Genomic DNA, 12,240 nt, shown 5'->3' with positions numbered 1-12,240 from the left:
GAATTAAGACACTTATAACAGTGTGATGCAGACTATAGTGGAGGCATGAGCAAGGTTCTGTGAGAATATAAAACATTGAGAACAAAGAAATATGAGAACATATTTTGCCCAAATAAATTGGGGAAATGCTTCTGAAAATAGGTGGGAAGGACTTTAACAAGTAGAACATAGGAGGGAAGGGCATTTTTAGGCAGAGGAAACAGCACATGCGGAAGCTTATAGCCATGAAATGGCAAACTTAGTAGGAGGATGTTATGCATGGTGCGACCAGAGGGATGGGAAGTAAACCCAGAGCCAAATTGTCAAGGACTTTATATACTAAGTTAAATAGATCATACTTTTTCCTTTGGATAGGAAGAGGTCTTTAATTGGAGGACTTAACATCAGTATTCCTTTTAGAAAAATAATTCTTATAAGAATTATAGGCCAGGCGCAGTGGCTTATGCCTGTAATCCCAGCACTTTGGGAGGCCGAGGCGGGCGGATCACCTGAGGTCAGGAGTTTGAGACCAGTCTGACCAACATGGTGAAACCCCATCTCTACTAAAATTACAAAAATTAGCCGGGCATGGTGGCGGGTGCCTATAATCTCAGCTACTCAGGAGGCTGAGGCAGGAGAATCGCTTGAACCCAGGAGGCAGAGGTGGCAGTGAGCCAAGATCGCGCCATTGCACTCCAGTGTGGGGGACAGAGCAAGACTCTGTCTCAAAAAAAAAAAAAAAAACAAAAACAGCTACCTTTTGGGAGGCTATGGAAATAAACCAGATGAGAACTTGAATTCAAGGCTGGATTTACAGATTTTTTAGTAGTAGACTCAACAGTTTTTCATGACTTTTCATGATTTTATTTGGCAAGAGAGAGAAAGTGGAGGAATTATCTAGAGTAGTTTCAAGGTTCATAACTGGAAGATAAGTTGAATACTGATTTTTATAAACCAAAATATGAGCTATAAGAATGTCAAACGGGTTTGGAGGGAAGACAGAGAATAAATACTCTTAGACATGTTGAATTTGATATACTTGAATCAGCCAGGTAGAGTTACCCAGAGGGCAATTGAATAGTCAGTGTTGAAGACCTTGATTTAATAATCTTCATCCATGTGATATTTGAAGCAACAGGAGTAAGATTGTCCAGAGAAAATACTGTGAGATTATGAAAGAACTGAGGTTAGACCTGATCAGCACTGACATTTCTGTAACGATCAGAGGAGGAGGAAGAGGAAGGATTGAGTAAGAAGAGTTAGTAGGAGGAGAAATAGAACAAAGTGGGAACTAAGGAAAATTCATCAAGTAGCTGATGGTTGACAGTATTGAAATTAGAGAGCTCCAGTAGTATGGAAACTCAAATTTCCCATTTTCTTTGATAACTAAGAAATAATTTTTTTTTTTTTTTGAGACAAAGTCTCACTCTGTCGCCCAGGCTGGAGTGCAGTGGCGCAATCTCGGCTCACTGCAACCTCCGCCTCCCGGGTTCACACCATTCTCCTGCCTCAGCCTCTCAAGTAGCTGGGACTACAGGCGCCCGCCACCACGCCCAGCTAATTTTTTGTATTTTTAGTAGAAACGGGGTTTCACTGTGTTCACCAGGATAGTGTCGATCTCCTGACCTTGTGATCCACCCGCCTCGGCCTCCCAAAGTGCTGGGATTGCAGACGTGAGCCACCACGCCCGGCCTGTTTTTTTTTTTTTTTGAGACAGGGTCTCACTCCGTTGCCCAGGATGGAGTGCAGTGGCGTCCTTACGGCTCACTGCAGCCTTGACCCCCTGGGCTCAGATGATCCTCCCACTTCAGCCTCTGGAGTTGATGGGACTACAGGCATGGGCCACCACACCCAGCTAATTTTTCTATACCTATTTTTGGTAGAGAAGGGGTTTTGCCACATGGCCCAGGCTGGTGTCAAACTCCCAGGCACAAACAATGCACTCGCCTCAGCCTCCCAAAGTGCTAGGATTATGGGCATGAGCCACCACGCCTGGCCTGAAATAATTGATTATAACAAAAATAGATACATGTGTGTATGAGGAAGAGATACTGCTAAATTTCTTTTTTTTTTTTTTTTTTTTTTTTTGAGACGGAGTCTTGCTCTGTAACCCGGGCTGGAGTGCAGTGGCCGGATCTCAGCTCACTGCAAGCTCCGCCTCCCGGGTTTAGGCCATTCTCCTGCCTCAGCCTCCAGAGTAGCTGGGACTACAGGCGCCCGCCACCTCGCCCGGCTAGTTTTTTGTATTTTTCGTAGAGACGGGGTTTCACGGTGTTAGCCAGGATGGTCTCGATCTCCTGACCTCGTGATCCGCCCGTCTCGGCCTCCCAAAGTGCTGGGATTACAGGCTTGAGCCACCGCGCCCGGCCTGATACTGCTAAATTTCTAAGTTGTATAGGTTTGGAAGGCAGTGAGTGAGAAATGAGAAAACAGGCAATGAGTATCAAAATTACTCTTTTTTTCTTTTTTTTGAGACGCGGTCTCGCTCTGTTGCCCATGCTGGAGTGCTGTGGTACGATCTCGGCTCACTATAACCTCTGCTTCCTGGATTCAAGCAATTCTCCTGCCTCAGCCTCCCGAATAGCTGGGACTATAGACTCCCACCAGCACGCCCAGCTAATTTTTGTATTTTTAGTAGAGATGGGGTCTCCATATTGGCCAGGCTGGTATCGAACTCCTGACCTTGTGATCCGCCTGCCTCAGCCTCCCAATGTGCTGGGATTATAGGCATGAGCCACTGCGCCTGGCCCAAAATTACTCTCTTAAGAAGTAAGCTGGCTAGGCACAGTGGCTCATACCTATAATCCCAGCACTTTGGGAGGCTGAGGTGGGCAGATCACCTGAGGTCAGGAGTTTGAGACCAGCCTGACAAACATGGAAAAAATCCATCTCTACTAAAAATACAAAAAATTAGCCGGGCATGGTGGCATATGCCTGTAATCCCAGCTACTCGGGAGGCTGAGGCAGGAGAATTGCTTGAACCCAGGAGGCGGAGGTTGCAGGGAGCTGAGATCTCGCCATTGCACTCCAGCCTAGGCAACAAGAGCGAAAGTCTGTCTCAAAAAAAAAAAAAAAAAAGTCCAAAGAAAAGCCATGAAGGCAGAAGTTGGAGTAATACCGTATGGGAGAAGGAGAGGGTTTTTGAGGATAAAGAATTTAACTTGTTTGTGGCGTGAAGAGATGGAACCAGAGGAGAGAGAAGCTGATATTGAAGAAAGGTGATAATTGAAATTGGGCTTTTAGAGGAAGGAGATGCTTTCCAGTACATATCTGAAGGTTCTGCTTGCAGAAGAAGTAGGCTCTTTCTGGAATAGGAGGGGAGAGAACCATCATCAGCGGACTAAAAGGTGGAAAGAAGATAAGTTGACAAAGGTTGTCACTGATGACATGTAGTTTTCCTCTCAAATGTGAGGTTATTTTGCAAGAGTGAGACAAGTAGTTTCGGGCTAGCAACTCTGGTAAGATGAAGTGTTTCTGAAATTCACTGTGGGCTGGGCGTGGTGGCTCATATCTTAATCCCAGCACTTTGAGAGGCCAAGGTGGGTAGATCACCTGAGGTCAGGAGTTCAAGACCAGCCTGGCCAACATGGTAAAACCCCGTCTCCACTGAAAAACACAAAAGTTAGCCCGGCATGGTGGCTGGTGCCTGTGATCCCAGCTACTTGGGAGGCTGAGGCAGGAGAATCGCTTGAACGGGGGAGGAGGAGGTTGCAGTGAGCCGAGATTGCACCATTGCACTCCAACCTGGGCAACAGAGCAAGACTCTGTCTCAAAAAGAAAGAAAAAAAGAAACTCATTGTGCTTCCAAAGCCTATATCATTGTGCTTCGTTTGTGACTTCCCTTCAAAGATTGAAGTGAGGGTGAGGGAAAGGAACTTTGTGTCCCTAAAGCCAAGGAAGGCTATTTTAATGAGCCTTTAATATTCATTCATCAAATATTTATTGATGTAATATGGAAGGCACTATGATGGTCATTTGGGGTGATGTTTTTAAGAAGGTCATTGCTGGCCAGATGCGGTGGCTTATGCTTGTAATCCCAGCACTTTGGGAGCCCGGGGCGGATCACTTGAGGTCAGGAGTTCAAGACCAGCCTGGCCAACATGGCAAAACCCCACCTCTACTAAAAATACAGAAATTAGCCAGGTATGGTGGTGCACATGCCTGTAACCCCAGCTCCTTGGGAGGCTGAGGCAGGAGAATTGCTTGAACCTGGGAGGTGGAGGTTGTGGTGAGCCGAGATCGCCCCGTTGCACTCCAGCCTGGGCGACGAGCAAAACTCCATCTCAAGAAAAATAAATAAAAAATAAAAAGGTCATTCCTTTCAAATAGCTCAGACTAGAAAGGAAGAGAGGAAGACACCTCTATAAACAAATACACTGTGGGCCAGGTGCAGTGTCTCACGCTTGTAATCCCAGCTCTTTGGGAGGCCCAGGTGAGTGGATCACCTGAGGTTGGGAGTTTGAGACAAGCCTGACCAACATGGAGAAACCCTGTCTCTACTAAAAATATAAAATTAGCTAGGCGTGGTGGCGCATGCCTATAGTCCCAGCTACTTGGGAGGCTGAGGCAGGAGAATCGCTTGAAGCCTAGAGGCGGAGGTTACTGTGAGCTGAGATTGCACCACTGCACTCCAGTGATAGTGCGAGACTACGTTTCAAAACAAACAAAAAATACATTGTGATAAGTTGTAAGAGTAATCAAAGAGATCATTTCTGGTAGATGATGATGTAGAACGATCAGACGTTTCAAAATAAGGAGCATGTGAACTGGGCATGCTGGCGCCCATCTGCAGTTCTAGCTACTTGGGAGGCTGAGGTTGGAGGATCAGTTGAGCCCAGGAGTTCAGGGCTCAGTGAGCTGTGGTTGCAGCACAGCACTCCAACCTGGGTGATACAGCAAGATTCTCTTAAAAGAAAAATAGCATTTGAATTTTTTCCCTTTAAAAAAAAAATATTTTTTTGAGACGCAGTCTCTCTCTGTTGCCCAGGCTGAAGTGCAGTGGTGCCATCTTGGCTCACTGCAACCTCTGCCTTTCGGGTTCAAGCAATTACTCTACCTCAGCCTCCTGAGTTGCTGGAATTACAGGAGCGTGCCACCATGCCCGGCTAATTTTTGTATTTTTAGTAGAGATGGGGTCTCACCATGTTAGCTAAGCTACTCTGGAACTCCTGACCTCAAATGATCCAGCTGTCTTGGCCTCCCAAAGTGCTGGGATTACAGGCATGAGCCACTGTGCCTGACCAAAAGAAAAAATCTTTTATTTAAAGATTTTAATAAGTAGTGCACATTCATTATGTACAAAGTATAAAAAAGACAAAACATTACCTATAATTTCACAGACCAGAGCTAACTACTATTGTGGTATATATCCTCGCAATATTTGAAGACTTAAAAAATATGTGTGTATATTTATGTATACCGTGTATCTGCAGTATATATTTATGTGTGTGGTTTTTTTTTTTTTTTTTAAGACAATGTCTTACTCTGTCACCCAGGCTGGAGTGCAGTGGCATGAGCTTGGCTACTACAACCTTTGCCTCCCAGATTCAAGCCATTCTCCTGCCTCAGCCTCCCAAGTAGCTGGGATTACAGGCATGTGCCACCACCCCTGGTTAATTTTTATATTTTTTTGTAGAGATTGGATTTCACCATTTTGGCCAGGCTGGTCTTGAACTCCTGGCCTCAAGTGATCTGCCCTCCTTGGCCCCCCAAAGTGCTGGGATTATAGGCATGAGCCACCACACTCGGCTGTACAGTTCTTTACCTAGCATTTCTTGCCATGTAAATATGAAAAAATGCTATGAAAAGAAATCAGTAAAATTTGAAAACTTAATTTTTAATCCCACACTATCATTTATTTAATTTTTCCTTCCCACATTTTTTTTTTCTAGGTTAATAAAAAATAAAAATTGCTCTGGGTGCGGTGGCCCATGCCTGTAATCCTAGCACTTTGGGAGGCTGAGGCGGGTGGATTGCCTGAGTTTAGGAGTTTGAGACCAGCCTGGGGAACACGGTAAAACTCTGTCTCTACTAAAAATACAAAAAATTAGCCGCCGAGGTGGCATGCGCCTGTAATTCCAGCTATTGGGAGGCTGAGACGGAAGTATCACTTGAACCTGGGAGGGGGAGATTGCAGTGAGCCAAGATCACGTCCTTGCATTCCAGCCTGGGCAACAGAGCAAGACTCCATCTCAAAAAACAAAACAAAAAACAAAAAAATTGCTAATTGTATATGAGAAGGCAAATAATGTCTTTTAAGTTTTGAAATGGGATGGTGGGTTTCTGATAGCTGAAAATTGAGAGAAAGGGCATTTATGCTTGTGCAACAAATAATACTGAAATATGTATATATATAGAAAATTCATAGAGTAGGGGAAGACATTTTGGGAAGGGATTTGGTTTTTTTCTTTTTTTTTTTTAAGATGAAGATGAAGTCTCACTCTGTCGCCCAGGCTGGAGTGCAGTGGCGTGATCTCAGCTCACTGCAACCTCCACCTCCCGGGTTCAAGCGATTCTCTTGCCTCAGCCTCCTGAGTAGCTGGGACTACAGGCGCACGCCACCACACCCGGCTAACTTTTGTATTTTTAGTAGAGACGAGGTTTCACCATGTTGGCCATGCTGGTTTTGAACTCCTGAGTTTAGGCAGTCCGCCCTTCTTGGCCTCCCAAAGTGCTAGGATTACAGGCATGAGCCACCACGGTTGGCTGGGCAAAGTATTTGTGCCTGGAAAAAAAGGTTGATGTTAGTTCCTCTCCTGAATTGCTATAGTTCACTCATATAAATATAGATACTGAACTCTTATGTAAACTCATTATGTATGTGCTTTGATACGTAAACTATTTGTTTAAAATATATTCATATACTTAAGCCAAATAACACCAGCAGATGCATACAAGAGCTACCTCTTGAGTCATTTTATCTTGAACCTCACTTCCCAATGCAGAATAAATTGCTTCCTCATCCGTGTTCCCATAGTGTTGTATAAAAACCTGACCTCACAGTCTTATAGTTCCTAGTCCCTAGTTTCACTCATTAGAATGTGAATTCCTCAAAGGCAGAAGCTATATTTTAAACATCATTGGATCCCTAGCACTTACTACAGTTCTGGCATAGTTGTTTTTAATTGACTTTTCCTCTCTACAGCTGAGGAGGATGAGGACAAGGAAGATGATTTCCGAGCTCCCCTTTACAAAACAGTGGAGATCAAGGGCATCCAGGTGCGCATGAAATGGTGTGCCACCTGCCGCTTCTACCGTCCCCCTCGATGTTCCCATTGCAGTGTCTGTGACAACTGTGTGGAGGTAAGCACCCTAGGTGGGGTAAGACTTCATGCTTAACCTTCACTGTCTTCATCCTAACCATATAACAGATTCTTAGCTTTGGATGTGGTATAGTCCTGTCTAACTAGGTTGGCCACATGGTCCAGCTCTGTCACATGGTGTTAGTAATGACATAACATGAGAGGCAGAGCATAAATATTATTGCAGGAGGGAAGCTTTAACTCAGTATGGGCGTAGACTTTCTTTTTTATTTACTTATACTTTTTGTAGTGATGAGGTCTCCCTGTGTTGCTTGGACTGTCTCAAATTCCTGGCTTCAAGTGATTCTCATGCCCTGGCCTCCCAGAGTGCTGGGATTACAGGCATGAGCCATTGCACCAGCAGGGTGTAGGCTTTCTTGACACCAGGATTTATAGTTCTAGCCTTCTAGCTGTTGGCTCATCTTTGGTTGTTTATCCTGGCTTTGAGTTTTCTCTTCCAGAAAATCATGCCGTTGCGTTTCAATTTGTTGTAGTTCTTTTCCTGCCTGTCCTTCTGTATCCCTTGTCCTTTTTCCATTCCATTTTCACTTAGCTGTAAGCAGTTACCTGCCAAATTCTCCATCTAATCCTCTTTTCTCATGAATCTTGATGTTTTTGCAAAGCCGCTGACATTCGTCACTTTTAGAGTTCCTTGGTCACATAGGATAAACTTTGAGAACTGGCCTTGGCCTTTTCATTTTTTTTTTTGGAAGTGGGGTCTTGCTATGTTGCCCAGTATAGTGGCTATTCACAGGCAGTCATCATAGTTCACTACAGCCTTGAACTCCTGGGCTCAAGCCCCAGCCTTCTCAGTAGCTGGGACTACAAGTGTACGCCACTACGCCTGGTTTGGCCTTGGCCTTTGACCAACCTCTGGAGGGTCTCCCTTGCAGATTTATAGAGCAAAATAAACTGGATTTAATTTTGGACTAATTGATGACCATGATCATAAATTACTAAAACCAAAACTTAGCTGCCATTTGTTTCTTTTCTTGACAGAAGTAATTTAATGCTATGGTCCAGGGATGCCTCTCATCTGTCTCTTTTTGTCCCTAGGAATTTGATCATCACTGCCCCTGGGTGAACAACTGTATTGGTCGCCGGAACTACCGTTATTTCTTCCTCTTCCTCCTTTCCCTGACAGCCCACATTATGGGTGTGTTTGGCTTTGGCCTCCTTTATGTCCTCTACCACATAGAGGAACTCTCAGGGGTCCGCACGGCTGTCACGTATCCTTCAAGGCCTTTTAGGTTGTGGGATTGGAAGGGGGAGGAATGAGGGCTGAAGGGAAAATGGCTGCAGTAGGAGCTGGGGAAAGTGAGATCATGTTGCTCTGTTCTCCTTGATTGTTTGGCATCAGAATGGCAGTAATGTGTGTGGCTGGCTTATTCTTCATCCCTGTAGCTGGCCTCACGGGATTTCACGTGGTGCTGGTGGCCAGGGGACGCACAACCAATGAACAGGTATGGAGAGAAGTGACGAGAGACCCCTGAAGAGCAGGGCATGTGTCTTTAGCCCTCTGATTAGTGTGCAGTGTAGTGCTTCCATAAAGAGATGCTTAATGAATACTTTTCATGATTATGTAGAGATTAATGGTAGGGAGTGAGGTAGTCCTAGTTCCTCATGTAAGCATAGAGGCCATGTAAGAATAGAGGCCATTTCTCACATATACACCATGGAATACTATGCAGCCATAAAAAAGGATGAGTTCATGTCCTTTGTAGGGACATGGATGAAGCTGGAAACCATTCTGAGCAAACTGTTTCAAGGAGAGAAAACCAAACACTGCATGTTCTCACTTATAGGTGGGAATTGAACAATGAGAACACTTGGACACAGGGTGGGGAACATCACACCCTGGGGCCTGTTGTGGGGTGGGGGGGCGGGGTGGGGGAGGGATAGCATTAGGAGATATACCTAATGTAAATGACGAGTTAATGGGTGCAGCACACCAACATGGCACAGGTATACATATGTAACAAACCTGCATGTTGTGCACCTGTACCCTAGAACTTAAAGTATAATAAAAAAAAAGAAAAGAAACTCTCAAAGAGATACTAAGACAATAGAGATAAAGGCTGAATTTTGCCCTAAAATATCTTTTTTTTGAGACAGAGTCTCACTCTGTTGTCCAGGCTGGTGTCCAGTGGTGTGATCTTGGCTCACTGCAATCTCCGCCTCCTGGGTTCAAGTGATTCTTCTGCCTCAGGCTCCCAAGTAGCTGAGATTACAGGTGTGCATCACCACGCCCAGCTAATTTTTGTATTTTTAGTAGAGACAGGGTTTCACCATGTTGGCCAGGCTGGTCTCGAACTCCTGACCTCAGGTGATCCACCCACCTCGGCCTCCCAAAGTGCTAAGATATCTTTTGTAACAAAATAATGTCTGTCTCCAAAGAAACTCTTGGATGGTTTGGCATCATCACCTGAAATATCAATTGAGAGATCCAAACCAAACTGAAATTAGACAATATAGCATAAAGAATAAGATGATAGTTTTTTAAACAATACTCACCACAGAACTTCGTATCCAAATAATAGTATTCTTTATTTAGTTTGTCAAAAAATTATATTAATAGTTTAAAGTGTAGCAAGACATATATGTATATGTATATATGCGCTCATATGCATATATTTAAGATCTTCCTGCAAAAAAAAAAAAAAAAAAAAAAAGAGGCCATTTCTTAGTTAACAGACATTTACTGTATGCCCACTGGATACTGGAGAATTTAGGCTCTCAGTTTATAGAAACAACAAAAGACTTGGGCTAGCCCTCAAGAAACTTATAGTGCTGCTTACAGGAAAGCAATGATTTTTGTGCATATAATAGTAGCTAACCTTAATTGCTTTTTTTTTCTTTTTTGAGACAGAGTATTGCTCTGTCACCCAGGCGGGAGCCCAGTGGCTAGGGTGCAGTGGCAGGATCTCGGCTCACTGCAACCTCTGCCTCCTGGTTTCAAGCAGTTCTCCTGCCTCCACTACCCAAGTAGCTGGGATTGCAGGTGCCTGACAGCACGCCCGGCTAATTTTTATATCTTTTTATGGTAGAGATGGGTTTTGCCATGTTGGCCAGGTTGGTCTCGAGTTCCTGACCTCAGGTGATCCACCTGCCTCAGCCTCCCAAAGTGTTGAGATTACAGGTGTGAGCCACCATGCCCAGCCCTTAATTGCTTATTCTTTATTTTAGTTTTCAATATTTAGAAAGCTATCCCATTTTATATGAGGAAACAGGTTTTGGGTCAGTAACCATGAGGTAGACCCTAGGATTTGAACTAAGGACGCTGACTGTAGATTCCCTGCTCTTAACCATAACATATAAATTTCTTGTGTTTTACTCATTTGCGTATCCCTCAGATAGTGAGTGCACAATAATTTGTAATAGATTTGTATTTTGGCCTTTGGAAGTCAAGGTCTCATCTTCTAACCTGGTATTTTTTTCCTCCCTCTAGGTTACGGGTAAATTCCGGGGAGGTGTGAACCCCTTCACCAATGGCTGCTGTAACAATGTCAGCCGTGTTCTCTGCAGTTCTCCAGCACCCAGGTACATCTATCCTTTTGGTCTAGTGTTTACCATTGGTCAGAACTTTTATCTTCTTTGGGCTTGTTCTGGTAAAGGAGGGGTCTGGTGGGAGACAGCCTTTAGGAAGGGTTCTCTATCTTAGAATGGTAAGTACCTACATGACCATCCTTTAGTGCAGTGGTCCGTAACCTTTTTGGCAGCAGGGACCGGTTTCATGGGAGACAGTTTTTCCAGAGATGGGGGCTGGGGCGGAGTGGTTTCAGGATGAAACTGTTCCACCTCAGATCATGAGGCATTAGATTCTCATGGCTGGGTGTGGCGGCTTACACCTGTAATCCCAGCACTTTGGGAGGCCAAGGTGGGTGAATCACTTGAGGTCAGAAGTTCGAGTCCAGCCTGGCCAATATGGTGAAACCCCGTCTCTACTAAAAATACAAAAATTAGCCGGGCAAGGTGGCAAGCACCTGTAATCCCAGCTACTTGGGAGGCTGAGGCAGGAGAATAGCCTGAACCTGGGAGGCAGAGGTTGCAGTGAGCTGAGATCACACACATACAACCTAGATCCCTTGCATGTGTAGTTTACAACAGGGTCCTAGGGTTTGCACTCCTAGGAGAATCTAATGCCTCCACTGATCTGACAGGAGGTGCAGCTTAGGTGGTAATGCTTGCTGGCCCACTGCTCACCTCCTGCTGTGTGGCCCAGTTCCTAACAGGCCATAAACCGGTACTGGTCTGCAGCCCAGGGGTTGGGGACCCCTGCTTTAGTGGACACTGAATTCCATTGATATTCTTCAGGTATTAAGGTAAATCTCCTTTGAAAATTGAGAGTGAATAAGATACACTCTAAAGTGCTTTCCTTGAGCTAGGTATCTGCTCACAAAGGCCTAGTCTTGCTGCAGTCCTTCACAGAATCAAAGAAATCTGTTTATTGCTAAGTAAGTGATGACCAAAATTGCAATTACTTTTGCACCAACCTGATAAAAATGCTTTATGCAAACTGTAGATACTTGAAAATAAATGAATGAAAGCTCTCTCTCTTGACATTTAGGTATTTGGGGAGACCAAAGAAAGAGAAGACAATTGTAATCAGACCTCCCTTCCTTCGACCAGAAGTTTCAGATGGGCAGATAACTGTGAAGATCATGGATAATGGCATCCAGGGAGAGCTGAGGAGAACAAAGGTGAGGAATTTAGGGAAGTCAAGCTAGATAACATGGAAAACTAACTCAAGGCAAAGGGATGGAAGCTTGCTTTAGTTTTCTTTTTTTCTTTTTTTTCTTTTGAGACAGAGTCTTGCTCTGTTGCCCAGGCTGGAGTACAGTGGTGCGATCTCGGCTCACTGCAAACTCTGCCTCCCGTGTTCAAGCAATTCTCTTGCCTCAGCCTCCAGAGTAGCTGGGATTACAGGTGCCTGCCACCTTGCCTGGCTAATTTTTGTATT

The 12,240-nt window shown here is 44.6% G+C and overlaps 1 protein-coding gene across 3 annotated transcripts in view; it reads left to right on the top strand.

The window, feature by feature from the left end:
- Positions 1-12,240, top strand: part of LOC105496070 (zinc finger DHHC-type palmitoyltransferase 5) — a 33,886-nt gene that overhangs the window by 14,453 nt on the left and 7,193 nt on the right. For all 3 annotated transcript variants that reach the window (XM_011766107.3, XM_011766108.3, XM_011766109.3), the window contains exons 4-8: positions 7,124-7,281; positions 8,337-8,509; positions 8,641-8,743; positions 10,729-10,820; positions 11,848-11,980. In XM_011766107.3, the coding sequence (XP_011764409.2) occupies positions 7,124-7,281; positions 8,337-8,509; positions 8,641-8,743; positions 10,729-10,820; positions 11,848-11,980 (659 nt within the window). The remainder of the gene's footprint in view (positions 1-7,123; positions 7,282-8,336; positions 8,510-8,640; positions 8,744-10,728; positions 10,821-11,847; positions 11,981-12,240) is intronic.

This window comes from Macaca nemestrina, chromosome 12 (assembly GCF_043159975.1).
Source record: "Macaca nemestrina isolate mMacNem1 chromosome 12, mMacNem.hap1, whole genome shotgun sequence".
Lineage (NCBI taxonomy): Eukaryota > Metazoa > Chordata > Mammalia > Primates > Cercopithecidae > Macaca > Macaca nemestrina.
The sequence above is the reverse complement of the archived record's forward strand: the minus strand, read 5'-3'. Positions and strand labels throughout refer to the sequence as shown.